We start from the raw sequence: 22275 nt of genomic DNA on the forward strand, positions 1-22275 counted from the left end.
AAAAAAAAATGTGGAAAGAGAAGTCTTCTTCTCCTTCTCCTTCTCCTTCTCCTTCTCCTTCTCCTTCTCCTTCTCCTTCTCCTTCTTCTTCTATATCGTCTTCTTCTTCTTCACGTATTTCTCTTTTCAATTTTTTTTTTAAAGAAATGCAGCTATTTTTGAGCGTAACAAATAGCTGGTGGGCGCACGCATGTTGGAAGCGCCATTGTATGTGCTCCCTGGCAGTGGAAACACAAAGACAGCAGGAGGTAAATTCAGCAGCAGGAGGAGGAGGATGAGTGTGTGGCAGCAGGCAGTCAATGAGGCAGGCAGCTCGCCGTGACATAATAGCCCTGGTACCTAGCGGTGATACCAGGGCTGTAAATAAACACAACAGGAGGTCCCAGACAGCGGTCGTGCAGCCCACATTGTGTCCAATACACAACTGGGACAACACAGTTTTCAACCCGGGCACCTCAGAAAAATTAAACCTTTTTTTTTTTTTTTAATGGTTTGTTTGGTTTTGGTTTTGCAACCAATATAGCTATTGTTTGACGTAATAGCTGGTGGCAGAGTGGCAGCAGAAGGTAATTCTGTGTACCCTGGCAGTGGGAAACACAGACAGACAGCAGCAGCAGGAGGAGGAATGGAGGAGTAGGCGAGCAGCTATTGTTTGACGTAATAGCTGGTGGCAGAGTGGCAGCAGAAGGTAAATCATCTGTGTACCCTGGCAGTGGGAAACACAGACAGACAGCAGCAGCAGGAGGAGGAATGGAGGAGTAGGCGAGCAGCTATTGTTTGACGTAATAGCTGGTGGCAGAGTGGCAGCAGAAGGTAAATCATCTGTGTACCCTGGCAGTGGGAAACACAGACAGACAGCAGCAGCAGCAGCAGGAGGAGGTATGGAGGAGCAGTGTGAGTGTGGCAGCAGGTAGGCAGCGTGACATAATAGCCCTGGTACCTAGCGGTGATACCAGGGCTGTAAATAAACACAACAGGAGGTCCCAGACAGCGGTCGTGCAGCCCACATTGTGTCCAATACACAACTGGGACAACACAGTTTTCAACCCGGGCACCTCAGAAAAATTAAACCTTTTTTTTTTTTTTTTTTTAATGGTTTGTTTGGTTTTGGTTTTGCAACCAATATAGCTATTGTTTGACGTAATAGCTGGTGGCAGAGTGGCAGCAGAAGTTAATTCTGTGTACCCTGGCAGTGGGAAACACAGACAGACAGCAGCAGCAGGAGGAGGAATGGAGGAGTAGGCGAGCAGCTATTGTTTGACGTAATAGCTGGTGGCAGAGTGGCAGCAGAAGGTAAATCATCTGTGTACCCTGGCAGTGGGAAACACAGACAGACAGCAGCAGCAGCAGCAGGAGGAGGTATGGAGGAGCAGTGTGAGTGTGGCAGCAGGTAGGCAGCGTGACATAATAGCCCTGGTACCTAGCGGTGATACCAGGGCTGTAAATAAACACAACAGGAGGTCCCAGACAGCGGTCGTGCAGCCCACATTGTGTCCAATACACAACTGGGACAACACAGTTTTCAACCCGGGCACCTCAGAAAAATTAAACCTTTTTTTTTTTTTTGTATGGTTTTTTGGTTTTTGGTTTTGCAACCAATATAGCTATTGTTTGACGTAATAGCTGGTGGCAGAGTGGCAGCAGAAGAAGGTAATTCTGTGTACCCTGGCAGTGGGAAACACAGACAGACAGCAGAAGGGCAGTACACAGCAGCCCACTGTAGGTGTAAAATGTGTGGCTGCAGGCGACGTAATAGTCAAAGTGAACCAGGCTGGCTTAGTGAGCAGGAGCCAGGAGGTGGTAAAGGGTGGTAAGGCACATTAACGATGGTTCCGGCAGCCAGTTCATGTCCCCCTCTCGCCGACAACAGGGGCCAGGAACTCGCCTTCCACCCACGCCTGGTTCATCTTGAGAAACGTCAGTCTGTCCACAGACTTGTGAGACAGACGTGAGCGTTTCTCGGTGACCACGCCACCAGCTGCACTGAAGCAGCGCTCGGACAGCACGCTGGAAGGGGGGCAGGACAGCACTTCCAGGGCGTACTGCGCCAGCTCGCTCCAGATCTCCATGCGCTTGACCCAATACTCCATGGGATCAACAGGGGCATCGCTGTCAAGCCCGCTGTACGACCCCATGTAGTCAGCCACCATGCGGGTCAGGCGCTGGCTGTGACCGGAGGAGGATGCTGCTGCATGCATCTCCTCTCTAGTCACTGCTGCCGGAGCCTCTACAGTCCTGTAGAGCTCGTGGCTGAGAGACAGCAGGTCTGTGGGGCGCTTGCTGCTGCTGGATGCAGGCACCTGCTGCTGCCTCTGTGCTGGCTGCTGGACAGTGGGGGTGGAAGGCTGGGGGAAGGCTTCCTCCAAGCGCTCAACAAGGGCCTGCTGCAAGCTCCTTATTTGTTGCGCTGGGTCTCCTCCTGCAGGCGGCAGGAACTGGCTCAACTTCCCCTTGAGGCGTGGGTCCAACATCATGCTGATCCAGATGTCCTCCCTCTGCTTCATCTGGATCACCCTGGGGTCCCTGCGCAGGCACGTCAGCATGTGCGCTGCCATTGGGAAGAGGCGGGCCACGTCTGCTGGCACATCGACGTCAGTGCTGTCCTCATCCTCCTCCTCTGCCGCCTCATCCTCTCTCCACCCCCGCACCAACTCAGCTGCGCTGTGCTGATCCCCCTCATCAGCAGCCAGGTCAGGGACCTCCACCAAGTCCTCCTCCTCCTCCCCCTCAGAGGTGGACCGCGCAGCTGGTTGCCGCTCCTGCTGGTCCAAGGCTGCCGCTCCCTGTTCCAGCAAAGCATCGAGGGCCCTGTTCAGCAGAGAAACCAGGGGCACCCACTCGCAGACCATAGCATGGTCCCTGCTCACCATGTTTGTGGCCTGCAGGAAGGGAGCCAGCACTAAGCACACCTGCTGCATGTGCCTCCAGTCATCATCGGGGACGATGGACGGGAAGTTGCTGGTCTTGTCCCTTCTCTGAGCTGCGGAAACAGTGGCCAGGGCAAGGTACTGTTTGACAGCGCGCCTCTGTTCAACCAGACGCTCCAACATCGCCAGGGTGGAGTTCCAGCGAGTCGGAACGTCAAGGATCAGCCGATGGCGTGGCAGATCCAGCTCCTTTTGCACGTCTTCCAGGCTCGCACAGGCTGCAGCCGAGCGCCGGAAGTGACGCACAACATTCCTTGCCGTTTCCAGCAGTTCGCCCATCCCCTGGTAGGTGCGCAGGAACTTCTGCACCACCAGGTTCAGCACGTGGGCAAGACAGGGGATGTGGGTCAGGTTTCCCCTGTCTATTGCGGCAACCAGATTGGCCCCATTGTCGGCCACCACCTCTCCGACTCTGAGGCCTCTGGGGGTCAGCCAAATCCTCTCCTGCTCCTGGAGTTTGGCCAACACATGGGTTGCCGTCAGCTTGGTCTTCCCAAGGCTGACCAAGTGCAGCAGCGCTTGGCAGTGGCGGGCCTTCACGCTGCTGCTGAGGCGGGGGGTTTGGCCAGGTGTGCCGGAGGATGGCAGAGGATCGGAGGAACCTGCTGCAGTTCCCCTGAGCCTGCGGGGTGGCACCACCCACTGTGTTGCTGCTGCTGCTGTGCCCGCTGCTGCTCTCCCATCCTCACCCCCTTCCACCAAGCTGACCCAGTGGACAGTGAAGGACAGGTAGCGGCCTGTCCCGAAGCGGCTGCTCCAGGAGTCCATGGTGACGTGGACCCTTTCACCAACCGCGTGCTCCAGCCCTCGCTCCACATTGGCCATCACAAAGCGGTGCAGTGCAGGAATGGCCTTGCGGGCAAAGAAGTGTCTGCTGGGGAGCTGCCAGTCTGGGGCTGCGCAAGCAAGCAGCGCACGAATGTCGCTCCCCTCCTGCACGAGCGTGTACGGCAGGAGTCGGGAGCACATGGCCCGTGCCAGCAAGCCGTTCAGCTGCCGCACGCGACGGCTGCTGGGAGGCAGAGCCCTAACCACCCCCTGGAAGGACTCGCTCAAAAGGCTCTGGCGTGGCCTTTTGCTGACACGGGAATCAGCAGACACAGCAGAGGAGGCCACTGAGGACTGGCTGCCAGAACAGGCCTCAGTGTCGGCGGCAGGAGTTGCAGAGGGGGGAGGAGCAGTGCGTTTCCGCACTCCTGCTGGTGCTGCTGGAGGAGCAGGAGGGCGGGTGGCTGCTGTTGCTGCTGCTGCTGCTGCTGAAGGCTGTGCAGTGATGGGTGTGGTGCCACTGCCAGCAGCAGATGCCTTCAGCCTCTGGAACTCCTCATGCTGGTGGAAATGTTTAGCCGCAAGGTGGTTGATGAGCGAGCTGGTGCTGAACTTTAAGGGGTCTGCACCTCTGCTCAACTTCCGCTGACAGTGGTTGCAAGTGGCGTACTTGCTGTACACAGTGGGCATGGTGAAAAACCGCCAGATTGGTGACAGAAACTTCCCCCTACGGCATGGAAGCGCTGCTGCCTGTCTCCCTGTGGTGGTTGGGGGGGGGGCTTGGGTGCGGCTGGTGGTGGTACTGGCTGATGCTGCTGCTGCTGCTGCTGAGCCTGAGACACCAGCAGGCTGTGGGACGCTGCCAATGCTTGCAATGATGCGCCTCCTTGCAAGGCCCACAAGCGCATCCTCCTCCTCCTCCTCAGAGCTGCTGAGGACGACATCCCCTGGAGGTGGTGGCACCCAGTCTCTGTCTGTCACCGGGTCATCATCATCATGCCCCTCCTGAAACATGTCCTGCTGGGATGATGACCCCCCAAACTCCTCTCCTGATGCATGGATGGGACGCTTGACTGTCGCCACAGTCTTGCTGTCCAATCCCTCCTCCCCCAAAGTGCCCATCAGCATCTCCTCCTCAAAATCGCCAACAACAGCAGACAATACCCTGATGGTGCCTGGGGTAAAAAGACTGCTGAGTGACAGGTCGGCGACTGATGGTGAACTGGCCTCCTCCCCAGGCCCTGCTGGGCGGCTGCTGCGAACAGGGGTGGTGGTGGTGGTGGTGGTGGTGGTGGTGGTGAGGGTGGAGGCCTCGGATGCAGAGCTGATGGCGGGCTGCTCATCCTCCGTCATGAGTTGCACCACAGTGTCTGCATCCTTTTCCTCAATGGGACGTTTCCGACCCGGCTGGAGGAAAATGGGAGCAGGTGCTACACGCTGCTGCTGCTGTGTCTCTGCAGCGTGAGTTGCAGATGCTCCTGCTGGGCGGCGCCCAAGGCGTCCACGGCCAGTGGCTATGGGAGGAATGTTAGCCACTGACGCTGCTGCGGAACTGTGCATGGTGGCGCGCCCGCGGCCGCGGCTTGCCACAATGCTGCTCCCTCTCCTCCTGATTCCCTTGCTGCCCTTCCCCTTGCCCAAACCGCGCTGGCTGCCACTTCCAGACATCTTAAATGTTTTGGGCGTATAGACAAAAGTTTTGTAAAAGGGCGGGTGAAAAGTGGGGTACTTTAATGGAGTGGGTTGGTTGGTGAGGTGACTGAGTGAGTGTCCCCTAGTACAGTAAGTAAGTAGTAACAGTCAGGAAGTACAACTAGCAGTTACAATAATCAGTAGTAATCACAAGTAAATTTAGTGTGTGTACACTCAGACAGTGAGTGCACGCACGCAGGAGCTAGTAGCCTATGAACACAGTGACTGAGTGTCCTAGACTCCTAGTACAGTAAGAGTAAGTAGTAACAGTAAGTAGAACTAACTAATTACAATAATCAATCAGCGATCAGAAGGAAATGGAGTGTGGGTGTGTGTACACTCAGACAGTGAGTGCACGCACGCAGGAGCTAGTAGCCTATGGACAGTGACTGAGTGTCCTAGACTCCTAGTACAGTAAGAGTAAGTAGTAACAGTAAGTAGAACTAACTAATTACGATAATCAATCAGCGATCAGAAGGAAATAGAGTGTGTGTTGTGTGTGTACACTCAGACAGTGAGTGCAGTGCGCACACGCAGGAGCTAGTAGCCTATATGAACAGTGACAGTGAGTGTCCCTAAGGGTACAGTAAGAGTATAAGTAGTAAGTAAGTACAACTAACTAACAATAATCTATCAGTAATCAGAAGGAAATAGAGTGTGTGTACACACAGACAGTGAGTGAGTGCACACACGCAGGAGCTAGCTAGTAGCCTATAAACAGTGACAGTCAGTGAGTGTCCTACTCCTAGTACAGTATAACTACAATACTATTAGTAAAGGACAGCAGAAATACTGGTATAGATGAGAGAAATAAACAGAGGACAGCTGCCCACAGAGGCAAGGCCCCCCTGAGGCCTAAACCTGTAAGCTTGCAGCAGCTGCCTGTCTCTAATGTAACACACAAGCTACTAACTAAAATACAATGTCTATCTAACTAACAACAATATAGGTGTATATGGCAGGTGTAGGTGAGCAAAAACGCTAGGTAAATGATCACAATAGAGCACTTGCTAAGCCAAAGCACAAAGGAGCAACTCTCTCTCTGTACAAGTCTCAGGCAAGCATGGAGAAACGGAACATGGCGGCCGCTATTTATAGGGTAGGGGCTGGCCAGGGTCCCCCTCTGTGATTGGCTGCCGTCAGAGGGCCTGGGAGCCCTCTGATTGGCTCTAAGGACATCAATCTGGGCTATGACGCTACTCGAGCTCGGTACCGAGCTCGAATAGCGCCGAGTTGCTTGAATAGCTCGAATAGTGAATGGGCTATTCGAGTGTACTCGGATAGCCCATTCGAATAGCTCCAGCTATTCGGAGCTCGAATACCGAGCTCGAATAGCTGAAAAAGAGCTCGAATATTCGAGCTACTCGAATATTCGAGCTCTGCTGAGCACCACTGCTATTGAACTGCGGGGACCCGGCGGAATGGCACGGAGGGTGCGGATGGCGTCCTCCGTGCATTCAAATTTAATTCAGGTACTTAACTTTTTTTCATTTGGACTCATAAGTCCTTTAAAGGCATGGCCCATGGGAGGTACTTGGAGACCCTTTAAAGAGGCACTGTAGTGACATATAGTAGAGTGCAGTAAATTATTCAGGGTACCCACTTGTACAGTTATCTTCTTGGTTTCAGCATTAGAAACACTTTTTAGGTCTACACATTGCTATATATATATATATATATATATATATATATATATATATATATATATATATATATATATATATATATATATATATATATATATGTATGTATGTGTCTCCCCCCTTAGCCTAGGCTGATTAGCTATGCAGAATCTTCTCCTGAGTTGCTGCTATTTGTACTGGCAACACAGACTAAATCATTGATCATCAATGAATATTGTTTAAAAAAAAAAAGCATGTTTGTTCATTACATTATTATCACTACAGTTCCTCTTTAACTGCAACAATTGATATAACTCAGGTGATAGTTTGATGTAACACATCCCAGAGTGCCCTTTTAACATCACATAAAACATGATCAGCATTATATATTTTGGCTCACCCATGGGCACTTGGCACACCCAATCCAGTAAGGCATCGCAGTGGAATGGCTGCAGGCTGTACTCTTGCTCCGGCATCATTTTAATATGCCATGACCAGACAATTCGCTTTGTCACCAAATTAACCTATTCATTTAAGACAATGTAAGAAAAAAAAAAGAAATAAAACAGAGAATTACAGCCAAACTATAAGCAAGACATTTAAAAAAAAAAAAAAAGAAAAACTACAGCTACAGATATCTATCTTGGTCTGATGTAGTGTAAACAGTAAGCAGGTCTCATCCCTCCCAACTTTTTGGGGTAAGATAGAGGGACACATTAAAGTGAACCTCCAGACTAAAAATCTACTCAGCAGCACTGAAAAGGCTTGATGTTTCTTTAACAGTTTCACAGCATCAGAACTTTGTTGTTCTTACCCAAGCCTCATTTTTAGCTGCACAGAAGCTAAGCTCCGCCCCACCAAATAAATCTGCCCGGGCATTTTTCCCCTGATGCTGTGCAAAGCATGGTGGGATTTCTAATGTTCTTGTTCTCGTTGCCTTGTGCACACAGCTGGGAGGAGTGATCAGGAACTGGACTTGAGCGATCCGTGGTTCGCTCCAGTCCAGTCTTATTAGCTGAACGACAGACTGTACACACGCCCGATTTGACGTCCAAACGACGGGTCGTATGAGCCATTAGAGATATTACCTATCTATTTTAATTAACATAATTAATGTAATTTAATGACAGCAGGTTTGTTTAGGCTGAAGTTACTCTTTAAGACACACCCCGATTTACGCCCCCACCACTCCCCTAGTCACTGATACCAGAAAGAATTCAGGAGCAAAAGAGCACTGGTGCTCTTTATCATTGTTCGTTCTCCTTCATTTTAACATTTAAAAATACAGAAATAGATCAATTTAAAGTGGACCTGAACTCAGAACTCCTTTCTACTCTAAAAGATACACAACAGCATAATAACCTTTAAACAAAAATACATGTAATTGTTACACCTGATATAAATCCTAAAATACATTTGCACAGTTTCTACTTCCTGATTCATGGAAGGAGACATATTGTTTACAGTCTGCGCTTTCAAATGGGCTTATCTGCTTATCTTCCATAGGCAGTCATGTGACACAGGGGAGGATCAAATTACAACTAGTGATTAGACACAAATGAGGGGAATTAGACAGGCTAAACTCTCTAAATACATACAGGGTGCATTTCTCTACGTTTTCCTTCTGTCCTGTGCAAGAGTTCAGGTCCACCTTAAATGATAGAAATAACATTTAGAGTATGAAAATTTAATTTGCTGTCGCACTGCTGCATTCATTTTTCTGGAATCCCAGCGCTGACACATTCACTGTACTGAATGGGATCAGCAACGCAGCACAGCGCATAGAGGTGCAGATCACACGGTTCCAATCACACGGCCACCTGCACTAAATGATGTGATTGAGCCCTAACAGTGATGTGTTGCTGCAAAGCAGACACAAATGTGTTAGTTGGCTCAGAGTGGGGGAAATGGCTTTCTAGTTACACTCTTGTAGAGTGTAGAGTCTAATTTAAACTTACCTCCAGTGCAGCGCAGTCCCGCAGAGCATAGTCCTCTTCCTGGAATTCATTCAGCAAAGTTGATGAGATCTATATGAGGGAAGGAATACACGGATTTTTTTAAAAAAAAGCATATTTAAAAAGCCGACGTTTGAAAGTCATCAGAAACTTTTACGGCGTTCCCATCATGGCATTTTTCCTAATTTTCTTCCTCAATCCCTCGGCAGCAGTTCAGGGCCAAGTTCTGTAAAGATGCTAGCTTTAAGGCTAGCGCTGTGTCTGCTACTAGGGAGAGAAAAGGAGGGGCGTTGTGCAGCGCACAGTGGTGCATATTCTGGCGTAGGTGAGGTGAGTGGGAGGACAAAATACAACTGTAACAAGAGGGATTTGGAGGATGCCACATTTATTTCCTTTTAAGCAATACCAGTTGCTTGGCTATCCTGCTGATCCTCTGCCTCTGACACTTTTAGCCATAAACCCTGAACAAGCATGAAGCAGACCAGTGACATACTCCCTGCTGAACAGGAAGTACATAACTGGGATTCCTGGGTTTCTCCATTGCATTCCCGTATAGTTCCACGCATTCATGCCACAACCACGTTTCTATTTTTTGCGTCGCCACGGAAGTCTGACGGTAACGCACTGTTGACTTTGTGACAGCTGGGCGGTAGATCGGGCACTTCCGGCACAACGTGACAAGGGTGCTAGGCCCCCATGCCTTGCATTGCCGTTGCGTTACCCTCTTGTAAAACAGGGTAACGCAACAATATATATATATATATATATATATGTATATACACACACATTCCTAATTAAAAGGAGTTACTTACAGGACGACCATCACTCCACTCCCAGCTCCTCAAATTTCTTTTATTTAATCCAACCCAGATTGATCGCTTGCCACTAGAACAAGATAAAAAAAATTTAAGTTTTGTTGGCAGTAACAACATAATTACTTTAAACTGCAGTATAGTAAAGCAACCACAAGATGTCACTGTCTGTAGAATGATGTGATGTCTCTTAAGTAAGCTGCATTACCCGATGGTTGTGTATGATAGATCTCTGCATGTTTTTTCTTCAGTAAAGAGTTCCATCTGGTTATACTGGGTGCCTATCGGTTTGTACAGATCACGCTTCTCCTTCAAGTTTTATGTCAAGTTGTATTAGCAAATGAGCTTTTTGTACCTAGGGTTGTACAATGGACAAGGGGACATGATCTGCGTATGGAGGAAAAAAGATTTTGCCATCTATTTAGAAAGGGGTCTTTCACCGCGAGAGTGGTTAAAAATCTGGAAATCTGGAATATCCCACCTTAGGAAGTAGTTATGGCAAACTATATCTGCATTTAAAGAGGGCTTGGTTGCTTTACTTGCACTGAAGGGCATCCATGGCTGTAAATATTAGGTAATTTTTGGAAGAGTTGATCCAGAGATTTATCTGACTGCCATCTGTGGTCGGAAAGGAGTTTTTACCTTTTAAAGGAGTTATCCGGGCTATATAAAGAAAATAAACGCTACTTACCGGGGGCTTCCTCCAGCCCCAAGCTTCCAGGACCTCCCTCGCCGCACCTCTGTCCGCAGCAGTTTGCCGGAGCTCCGTCCCAGTCCCCAGCGATGACGTCAGAGCGACCTCCAGGTCGCTCTGTACTGCGCCTGCGCGAGCGGCGCTGTCAATCACCGCCACGTGGGCCGGAGCGGACTGTGCAGGCGCAGTATGGCTCAGGCCTTGTAAGGTTGTTTTGCCTTCCCATGGATAAACTCGGGTATGTGCGGGTTCAGGATGTTTTTTTTTGTCCTTCTGGTTGAACTTGATGGATGAATGTCTTTTTTGAACCAAACTATGTTACTATGATGGTTTATTTAGGGCTGGTTCAGACAGGCAACTGCCAGCAGCTGTGCATGGCATTTACTGTCAGGATCCACCATGTCCCATATTGAGATGAATGGCAGCTTTTATCACAACGCATTTACCATTGGTTAAGGGAACGTGCATGCATGCAGCAGCGTTTGCAATGCTGTGTGCCCCAGGGGGCCAAAACACAATGGCGAAAAGCCGGAAACCACTGCCTAAGTGCTTTCTGCTTGGTAGCACAAAACATTAAGCATTAGCTAAACGAGCTGCCGGGAGCCTTCTATCTGTACCCATCTTCAGGCTATGACAACGTAGGGACGATCAATAAGATGAAAATAATTTATCCCAACATTCAAATTTCATATAAAATTATATGCAACTTGAAAATGGCCAATCAGAATAACTTCCTGTCAATTTTCATTGGTTCAAGCTGCATTCACTTTATTAATGCGCCAGGGTGGATGCGCAGCACTATTTTTTGATTTTTTTTTCTATCATGTAGCTAGCCTAGCGCTAGCTACATGATCCCCCCCTCCCTGCGGCGTCCGCCGAGCCCCTCCGATCGCCGCCGCGCCGTCTTCCCATAAGGAAATCCCGTTCTGAACAGGATTTCCTTTAGGGCTTCCCCATCGCCATGGCGACGATCGTGATGACGTCATCGACGTTGTGACGTCATTGGGAGTCCCGATCCACCCCTCAGCACTGCCTGGCACTGATTGGCCAGCCTGCGCACGGGGTCTCGGGGGGGGGGGGGGGGGGGGGGTGCGCCCTCTAACGCGGCGGGTAGCGGCGCATTGCCGGCGGCGATCAAGGTAGACACGCAGCTAGATTTATGAAAATCGCCCCACCAGGGCCTGAGCGGCGCCCTCCGGCGGTGATGGACGAGCTGAGCTCATCCATACCACTAAGGAGGTTAATCATTTCAAATAACGAGGTAAAAGCAGGGAACTCATTGCTACCTTTCTTTTGATCAAAGTGTCCCTTACATTGTGTATACTGAAGTGCGCCTGGTAGTGGGGTTGTATTCTGCTGTATAAAGGCCTGAAGAGAAAAGAACAACTGGACACGTAGAACTCAGAAGTGGGAATAAGCAAGGGCCCATACAAACGTTCAGTTTCTGACTACTGTACTGAGTAGACATTGGCAGACGAGAGGCTGTTTCCTTTCTCCTCCACATTGAACTCAGTGGTAGAACCCTTCATGGGATTGAAGTAGATTTGGAGCTAAACCTTTTGAAGTAATCTCTTGTTAGCTGAATTTTTTTTCGGGGAAAAAAAAAAAAAAAAAAACCTCTTTGAGGGCCCATTTACACTTGAGCGGCAAAACGTTCAAACGCTAGCGATTTTGCTAGCGTTTTGCTCTAGTGTTTGTCACCCGTTCTCATTTGGGCGATTTGCGCTAATCGCCACAAATCGCCCAAAAACGCTAAACGCAAACGTGTAGCCTGCACCACTTTCATGCGATTTTTCCGGCGATTGCGTTTTAGTGCTATAGAAGCGCAAAACGCGATCGCTAAAAAAATTAGCAGGTGTGAATTGTGATTTTTTTTTTTTGCCTTAATCGCCAAAAAACACCAGAGCAAAACGCTAGCAAAATCGCTAGCGTTTTGCAATCAGCAAGCGTGAATGGGCCCTAAGAAGACATCGTCTGCTGTCCATAGGAAAACTACAAACCTGAGGAATGGTTTCAGAAGCGTATTAAACTCCTGCATTTCTTTCAGATGAGGAAAACTGGCAAGATGGCCGCCAAACTCCTCACAAATGCCTTCTGCTTCCTCCCAGGTCCTCTGCCTCAGTAGCCTCTCTTTGTGGAACACCTGATAAAACAAACAAACATGACAGAAAATTACTACTCTGCTCCACATGTATAATGTGTAAAATGAACTTATTGCTGCTTATGTTAATATACGTAGTGTTATGATCCAAAAACAAAAAAGGTGTCCATGAAATTCCATTACTCTCACTGAGAACATAAAGAACAGTAGAAATTAAGTTGCGGCAAACTCTCAGGCCAGGAAGGTCATCAGACAGTGACCTTTGCTGGTTTGTGGAGATGCAAATAAAAGCAGCAAAAACTAGACCTTACTGTAAAAGCACAAGGACACGCCTGTGCGCAACACATATCTTTCTTCACATTCCTGCCCACAATAGCGTCCCGCTATTAGCGCAGGACGCTATTGCAGGCAGGAATGCGAAGAAAGATACGCGTTGCCAAGGGCGCGCAGGCGCAGCTGCCTTCGACTTACAAGTCAGTGGTAATGAAACTAGCTGGTGACGGGAGAGCGAAGGATCATGGAGGACCAATACAGGACAAGAAGACTGTAAAGGGCTGGCAGAACTCCAGATAAGTGAAACTCTGTTTTTAATGCAAGCTTCAGTTTCCCTTTAAATCCTCAGAAAAAGGTTAAAATACAATTTTTATTTAATAAAAACGCAATAGATTAGATAACATGGTGACAGATATGCACATCTAGCCTACCTGCATCTTAATCTCCTTGGTGGTATGGACGAGCCTGACTTGTCCAGGGAAAAAAACATTACAATTTGCGTTTGAGAATTTTCACATGCTCTGGATACCTGGATGCAAAAGTTTGCACACAAACGTAATTTTTTTTTTTGCGAAAAAAATGCATGCAAAAAATGCAGGTTTTCTGCCACAAATGCTGAAGAGTGAAGAAATTGTGGCCTGACAGAAAGATAATTTTTTTTTCTTTTGCTGTTTACGTGATTTTGTGTTTGAAACTTTTATTATACACAAAATGTATACTAGACCCTGGCTTGACACATTTTTGTAAGTTACAGGCAAAAATTTCATGAAAATTAATTGAACCACTTCCTGAATGGAAATCCAGCCAAAATTGAATGCTAGGGAGGCTAACCTATAGTGTCATTTCATATAGGGGTTCTCGTTATGTGGAGTGGGACCCGATAACCATGACAACAATATCTATTTTGTCTCTATAGATATTACCCTAGGTGCGTGTAATGGTGCCCATACACGGCACAATAAAAATGTTTGATTTTCCCGCCTATTCGACCAAATCAATTGAATTGAATAAAAGTTAAAAATAATTATTTTTAACGATCAAAAAAGATGAACGATCATCCCATTTTTTTTTAATAAAAATATGATCAGGTGCAGAAAGAGAGCAACCAAAATTGCCTCTGACCCCTCTCACCCAGCTCACTCCATCTTCCAGCGCATGCCTTCAGGAGTAAGATTCCGGTCAATCGCTACCAAAACCTCTAGACACAGGAACAGTTTTTTTCCTCAAGCGGTAGCCATACTTAATGCTGAACCACGTTAGAGCTGCTAGGACTGAAAGTAATCAGCACAGAACTAAACAATTGAACAATTCTCACATTGCTTACTGCCACTATACTTATAATGCCCTTAACTTGTAATATTCACACTGTCTGTCCTTGTATTGTTTTTGTTTGTGTTTGTTAACCACCCTGGCGTTCTGATTAAATCGCCAGGGTGGCTGCGGGAGGGTTTTTTTTAAATTAAAAAAAAACTATTTCATGCAGCCAACTGAAAGTTGGCTGCATGAAAGCCCACTAGAGGGCGCTCCGGAGGCGATCTTCCGATCGCCTCCGGCGCCCAGAATAAACAAGGAAGGCCGCAATGAGCGGCCTTCCTTGTTTTGCTTATATCATCGCCATAGCGACGAGCGGAGTGACGTCATCGACGTCAGCCGACGTCCTGACGTCAGCCGCCTCCGATCCAGCCCTTAGCGCTGGCCGGAACTTTTTGTTCCGGCTGCGCAGGGCTCAGGCGGCTAGGGGGGCCCTCTTTCGCCGCTGCTCGCGGCGAATCGCCGCAGAGCGGCGGCGATCAGGCAGCACACGCGGCTGGCAAAGTGCCGGCTGCGTGTGCTGCTTTTTATTTCATCAAAATCGGCCCAGCAGGGCCTGAGCGGCAGCCGCTGGCGGTGTTGGACGAGCTGAGCTCGTCCAGACCGCTCAGCTGGTTAAGCAACTGCCAAGACAAATTCCTTGTAGGTGCAAACTTACTTGGCGAAAAATAAATTAATTCTGATTCTGATCAGACATGTTGTAAAAATCTTTATATTCAGTGTACTATGTATGGGCACTATAAGATAGAACTTTGGGGGGGGGCGCGGGTCTCTAAAAGTGGCCACTAACAATATTATTTGCCAAACAAACGTTTACAACGATTCTTCATATCAACTATTGGAAATTATTGTCTGGGACCACTAATGAACAAAACTCTCCTAACCAATCCAATCAGAATAATGAAATGGATCCGAAAATCGGAATGATTTCATTAATCTGATCAGATTGTTTAGGAGATTTGTGTCCATTACTGGTCCCAAACGATCATTTCCGATCATTCATACAAGAATTGTTTGTAAATGATCATTCAGCAAATTGCATGATTAGTGGCCACCTTAAAGAGACTCTGAAGTCTCAAGAAAATCATCATTTTATTTTAAAAAAATGTGTTTAATATGCTAGCCCTACCTAAACCGCCGCATTCCCGTGGCTGTAACCTAACTAAATCCCCCTAACTCCCCGGGGGGGGGGGGGGGGGGGGAGGCAATCCAGGAAGCGCTTCCGTGAGAGGCAGAGCTATGAGCCGCAGCTCTGCCTCTCAGCGCGTCTGTCAGCCCGGATCAACGCCTCTCCCCGCCCCTCTCAGTCTACCTTCACTGAGAGGGGCGGGAGAGGAGGAGATCCGCCGCTGATAGACGGTGCATGGAGGCAGAGCTGCGGCTCATAGCTCTGCCTCCTATAGCAGCAAAATCCATGACCAAGAAAGATGTGGATTTTGCGGGGGAGAGAGAGGGGAGAGAGAGGGGGGAGTCAGGGGGATTTAGTTAGATTTCAGCGGCGGGGATGCGGCAGTTTAAGTAGGGCTAGCATGTTAAACACATTTTTTAAATAAAAAGATGATTTTTCTGACACTTCAGTGTCTCTTTAAGCTGGGTAGGCTGGGATACATATGTACGGTCACTTTATTTCATCTACTGAGTTTTTATCTCTTTTATTAACAAATACAATTTTTAGAGAAATTCTCCCAAAGGGGACACAGACAGGAATACAAACCCAAAATAGGTTCTAAAGGATTTAAAACTAAAATAAAAGTTAATCTGCAGTTGGCCTTTAAGAAAAACAAACTTATGCGACTTCAAAAGGGTATGACGTCATGCGCATTGCATACTCCCGGCCATTGGCAGCCCCACCAGCGCGTGCGCAGTCACTCCGACTCCGGCGACTTAGAAGAAGATCTCAGGGTGCTTTCAGGTACAATTGGGGGGGGGGGGGGCAGAGAGGTTTTCATGTTTGTTTTCAGGTCTGGTATCCACTTCAGGACCACAGGCTTACATCCCACTAGTGACCAGGCCATTTTTCACAACACAGGGCTGTGCAGCTTTGTCAGGTTGCTGCACAGCCCTACTACTAAGCACACAAATGAATCTTACCTCCTTTTATTGTCCTTAACAGGACATTCTTTTGGAGGTGTCTGATCGCTCCTGCGATCCTTTGTTTTTTTTATCAGGCTTACAGTGCCTGATTTTCCCTCCCTCTCCTTCCCACGCCCCCTGCCCTATCCTGAATTGACTAGGACGGCGATCCGTCCTCTTCTCCGTCTCTCACAGGCATCAGCCTATGAGAGGGCTTCGATCCCCTGCCACTGTGAGGGACAGCCGAGTGTCCCTTGTACAGCGCTGCACTAGATAGCAGCGCTGTACTGATGTAAACAAAGGGGATTTCTTTCCCCTTTTGTTTACTAAAGGCCTACTAGCCACGATCGCAGCTAGCAGGCTGAATCGGCAGGAAACAATCGCGCATGCACGCGCGTAGTCCCTGCTAAACTGCAGCTCCAGGACTTGACGCCAATCGGTGTTAGGCAGTCCTGGCGCTGCTGCCGCATTCATGCCCATTGGCATGACGCAGTCATTAGGTAGTTAAAGAGTGCCTAATTACATAATGGCATGCCCATTTGTGACCGGTGCATTTTATTAATGTATTTCTTAACTGTAATGACTGTAGTAAAAGGCTTGTGTAGACAGCAATGACATACTTTGTAGCAGTACAAATTAGTTCCAACTATCCAGCCATCAGGACATTTGGTAACGTTGGACTTCGGGGGAACCACTTCCTCTTCTGCAGATCCAATCACTTTCTTATAGATAGACTGAGCTTTAAATGTTTGACAGTCCTTAACCTCCCACTGGCCAAGAGAGTCTCCACCAGACATTGCAACGCACCCTCCGGGAAAAGCTGAAAGACAAATGCAAGTGATGTCATTACCGATATTTATTAAATGGACTCGAATATGTCTAATGTACTGGAAGTGCATATTGCAGCAGTCCCTGGAGTCTCATCACTTTAGCCCTATAACACCATGATACCTCCTGCACCGAAGTGACCCTGACCAAATATATCACCAAGTCACAGATATTACTGACACAAAACAGAGGCTACTAAGCATAATGCCACATGAGCACATGAGTGTGCATCGTGTATCACTCTTTCATAAAGGCCATGGCTGAGTGTGGAGATAGCAACCATAATGCTTTAAATTAATAGGTGGTTTCCCCCAAGCATACATGCAAAAACGGTGCTGGGAAATTCAGGCACAGGGCAAAGCCGAAAAACTACTCACCCTGCTCCTGCAAACGTCCTGGCAGCGTTAATTACTACCCCCCCCCCCCCCCCTCACCACCACCTCCAGGCTGCCACGGACTCAGGAGTGCAATTCAGCTACCAGCTATTGCTGGTGGCCAAACTACGCCACACTGTTTTTATAGTCATTTGGGATCCGTCTTTTGACAGCCCTTAAGATCTGTAACTACGCTTGACTGAAGTCGCCCGACAGGGATGGACCCGATTTCTCAGGCGACATCGCTGAGCCGAGGCTGAACACACATGGAGTCTGCTGTACGGCTGCCAACGTGTTCTGTTGTACTGTGGGGAGGCGGATGGGGGATGGAGCGGGGCAGACGTGACATCACGCTGCAGGCGGAACGAGCCACGTTAAAGCGGACCTGAACTCCGAACTTCCTCTCTGCTCTAAAAGATAAGCAACAGCATATTAACCTTTAAAGGTAAACATTTCTTTGTTGCAGTCTTCAGAACTCCTGCAATAAATCTGCAGTCTGGCCACTTCCTGTTTTCATGGAAGCAGACAAAGGGTTAACATCCTGTGTTTACAAATTAGCGGAGCCTGCCAAGGACTGCCAAGATTCCTGTGCTGACACAGCTGACAGACCAAATTACAATTGTGATCACTATCAGCTGAGGGGAAATTAGACAGGCTCTTCACTCTAAACACAAACCGGGTGGATTAATCTGTGTTTTCCTTGTGTCCTGTGCTTGAGTTCAGGTCCACTTTAACAATAGCATCAGCTGTCAGTCGGCCAAGTTGATCCATCTACTGGGTCGCTTGTCAGGCGGTGGTCGGGGGCTACCGTACACATGCCGGATTAATGACCGATGCAGCTGACTTTAATCTAGCGTGTGTATGGGGCTTTAGTGAGAGACTAAGCCCAGAGAGTTGAACAGAGCACACCTTATTAATTGTTGGTTGCAACAATTCACATCCACTACAGTGTAATCCCAAGGCCTATACAGCTTATCCCCGTATCTGGACACAGCAGGGATCGCCTGATGATACATGTGCTTGCCGGTTGTATCAGCAACCGGCTAAAAAAAAAAAAAAAGCACAGACCTCCCCTGCAAAAACTCACCGAGCCTCCAGCGATGTCTGGCAGTCACCCCATACCTCTTTGCGGGATCCTAACAGCTTTCAGCATGGCCCGCATCGGGTCAGGTGACACTCCGGCTTCTGTGCACCGCGGCGGAAAGCCGCTAAGAGCCCGCAGGGAGGTACCGGGAGACTGCCAGACATCGCTGGAGGCTCGGTGAGGATTTAAAATGCCTCCAACCCCCCACCCAAAACTATAGTCCCTGTTATCCCACAGGCATGCCAGTTAGTTGAGACTTCCAGTTGCCAGAATTCCAGATAATGGGGACTCTGCTGTAGATATATACAAATGTTTTCATATGTTTCACAATTTTTAAAGCCTGACATGTCCTTGTTCAGGAAGCAGGGACAATGCAGGGGGGAATTGTGAGGTTTTTCCTCAGTATGCTGTTAGGCTGAGGGCTTTGCAGAGTGCAGGAGTGATAATGTTAGGGAACTGGAATGTGCCAGTTCCTCACCCTATCAGTCCTCTAGGAGTCAGAGGGATGCAGAAGCCACCATGAGTCACATTTCCTGCCAGAACAGCAGCAGCTCTCCACAAACGTATCTCCTAAGTTACAAAGGAATACAGCGTTCTTATTGTGCTAGCTGGAAAGGAGATTTTTCTATTTTTGTTTTATTTGGTGTAGAATTCAAAGTCCAGTTTTATAAAAGTGGGTTTAAACTTGTACGAGCTCTGCAAGTACAAGAATAGGCCTCATTTTCCAGTATTGTTGTGAAGATAAGGTAGCTCCAGAGAGAATAGTGTCTAGCTGTGAAGCACGGTAAATCGTCTTTAAAGCTGTATTTGTATTCATGGACTTCATCTCCCAGCATTCACTGTGGCGCGCGCACTAGCGCAAGACACTGCCAGAAACTACGAAATGACAAACTACTAAATGAATGCCAATAAAAAATATTGCTTTATAAATTTGTTTTGTTCAGTAAGTTCTGAGCTTAGCTGGGCTTTAAGGGGAACCTAAATGGAGTCCCTTCAGGGGTTTCACTTATCTGGGGCTTCTAGTAGCCCCCAGCAGCCGCCATGTGCCCATGTCAGGACATACCGATCCTCCGGTCCCCTGCATCGAGTTAGTTTAGTTTTTGCCGACAATGGCCACTGAACCTGTGCGGCCCTGGCCACGCGTGTACTTGATCACGCTCCCACTGCCGGTAGCCTTCTGCGCTTGTGCAATACGAGATTCTCACAGGATGCTCCCGGCGGGAGCGTGTTCGCATATAATGGAGCGGCCAGGGCCTCGCAGATGCAGTGGCCTTCGCACAGGGCACCAGCAGGGGGCTAGTAGAAGCCCCAGGTAAGTGAAACTTTTTGGGGGGGTCAGTTTAGGTTTCCTTTAAATGTAAGGAGGAAGAGTAATGAAAGATCAGCCCATCGATGAGAGTTTACCTGGTTCATGCATATTCCAGTTAGAATAAGTAAGATCCTTCTTCTTCCCGCTTACAGTCTGCCAGTAATAATCTCCAGAATTTTCAGAGTCATTCAGACTGGTCCAGAAATACTTCCCATCCGTGACGGTTTGCTCTCTTATCAAGCTGTTCAGAAATTCCTGCTCAAATCTAAGATCACAAGAACAAAACATGATCAGCAGAAAACCTAAGGAGAGCAATTATAAACTAAATGCTTAAAAGCTAGATTATTACTTGTTAGTAATTGTGAGTTGGCAACTATCTGCAAATGTGACTTCAGTCTTATTCACGAGGTAGCAGTACTGGCCATGCCTTCTCCAATTCTGTAACAAGAAAAAACATTCACAAGATGAGTAAACAAAGGTGACCAATCAGAGTCTAGATTCAGTGTTTCAGTCATAGTTAATGCTACACCATGGGAGTGGATGTAGCAACTTGCTACATAGCAAGGATACCGGAGCTGTAATCAGTGTTCTTTTTTACTTACCTGGGGCTAGTGAAGTAGCTAAGGAGTTTTTGGCCCCAGTGCAAGTTTTACATTGGGGCCCCCCAAGCAGAGGCATAACTACAATTCATGGGTAGGGGCGGCACTGTTTAGGAGAACTCATGGAGAAGCATGTGATCAGTTTGATCAGCTGATAGATTTGTAAGGTTTTGATTTGCTGGTCCGGATCATGTTTTAAACCAGGAAGTCATCACTGCAAATCAGGAACTTACAAATATATCAGCTGATCAAACTGATCATGTGCTTCCCCATGAGTTCTCCTAATCGGAGCCATCCCTATTCATGGGGCCCCCAGCAAAACTCTGATGGGGCCTCCTCAATGTTCACACCCCCTTACCTTGCTACCCCTTGTGCCCTTCATGGTAGGCCTGAAAGATATTAGGAAAAAATTGAATTGAGCGATTTCTGTCTGAAATTGCGATTTCGATTCGATTCACGATTTCCTTCAAATCAAGCTTTGTTCCCTCTCTGCCCCCCTGTCTCTCTCTGTGCCCCTTTTGCCTCTTTATGCCTCCTCTGGGTCTCTCTCTTGCCCCCTTTGTGTCTCTGTGCCCGCTCTGTTTCTCTCTGTGTCTGTCTCTGTACCCACTCTGTGCCTCCTTGGTCCCCCAAGCTGCATCAGTTCTGGACATAGCTTCCAGCACGAGTCCAGTGATGCCCGTCTATCCACTTCGCCTCCTGCAGACTCTAATGCACGGCATACTTCCTGTATGTCATGTGACATACAGGAACCCGGAGTTTTGCCAAGCACAAGAGCCGGCAGACGGTGATAGAGGACGGACAGCATTGGACTCGTGCGGAAAGTATGTCCAACACCGCTGTCTGCACGCGCCAGGACTTTGGGGAAGTTTGAAGCCACTTCTTCAAACTTCCCCCATGTGGAAATGACGGGATTGCGATAATTGCCGGTTTGACGATTCCGAAATTGTCATCTTGGTGATCGCGATTTCGATTTAAATTCAATTTATCTTTCAGGCCTACTTCATGGCCTTGGGACCATCTTATAAGAGTCATAATACAAGTGAGGCCATCATGATCTTCACACCCATAACAAGTGTAGCCACAAAACACCTAACCTGCAGGATAGTTCCCTGTATTAAAGGAAGGGAGGTTAGTAGTTGGGGTATCCTGTGATCGCAGGGGCTTCTCCCCTCTAGTTACGCCCCTGTCCCCAAGCATTCTAAACAATTCACACGACACAACAAAACCTGCCAAGGACATGCACAGTATGAGAGTTGGAAGTAGAGAAGGAGAATCGTTTTGTTAACGATTACCACTATTCAAAGCACATATACAAAATAAACATTACCAGCATAGCACCATTGAAGAGCTAATACTGCGGTTGAGGGAGGGCATCTAATGGGCTCCCTGGTCCAAGGGCCCCAGTGCGGTTGCAACCTCTGCATCCCCTATTGCTATGCTACTGGCTTCTTCCAGCCCCTGTAGTCTTGTGGGTCCCTCATTGTTCTCCTGATTCCCTTTCCCTGATCTGATCTGCAGTCCAGAGAAGTCTGTGACTTAGCCAAGTTGCGCACTACTATGCGTGAGGAGACCCGATGACATGCGTACTTGATCACACTGCCATGGCTTTGAGCAGTGTGCGCATGCGCAGTTACAATTCTTAATGAACTGTGCATGTGCAGAATTCTTCCGGCCACAGGAGAACAATCAAGGAGGTGGGCCGCCAGCTCTGCACATGTGCAATAGTGCAAGATTTAGCCAAGTTGCGAACTTTACCGGGCCGCACAACCAATCAAAGAGCATGACCGGGAGGGAGGACAGGGAGGGACCGGACAAGACTACAGGGACTGGTCAAAGGGCCAGGTAACTAA

At 48.3% G+C, this 22275-nt stretch overlaps 1 protein-coding gene across 1 annotated transcript in view; it reads right to left on the reverse strand.

Annotated features, from left to right (window-relative positions):
• LY75 (lymphocyte antigen 75) overlaps positions 1–22275 on the reverse strand; it is a 162471-nt gene that overhangs the window by 50521 nt on the left and 89675 nt on the right. Inside the window, exons 10-16 of the mRNA XM_068245642.1 lie at positions 20173–20261; positions 19919–20088; positions 16849–17048; positions 12471–12613; positions 9777–9849; positions 8968–9036; positions 7410–7533 (exon numbers count right to left, since the gene is read on the reverse strand). Coding sequence (XP_068101743.1) covers positions 7410–7533; positions 8968–9036; positions 9777–9849; positions 12471–12613; positions 16849–17048; positions 19919–20088; positions 20173–20261 — 868 coding nt within the window. The remainder of the gene's footprint in view (positions 1–7409; positions 7534–8967; positions 9037–9776; positions 9850–12470; positions 12614–16848; positions 17049–19918; positions 20089–20172; positions 20262–22275) is intronic.

The sequence above is a fragment of the Hyperolius riggenbachi genome, chromosome 7 (genome assembly GCF_040937935.1).
Source record: "Hyperolius riggenbachi isolate aHypRig1 chromosome 7, aHypRig1.pri, whole genome shotgun sequence".
Lineage (NCBI taxonomy): Eukaryota > Metazoa > Chordata > Amphibia > Anura > Hyperoliidae > Hyperolius > Hyperolius riggenbachi.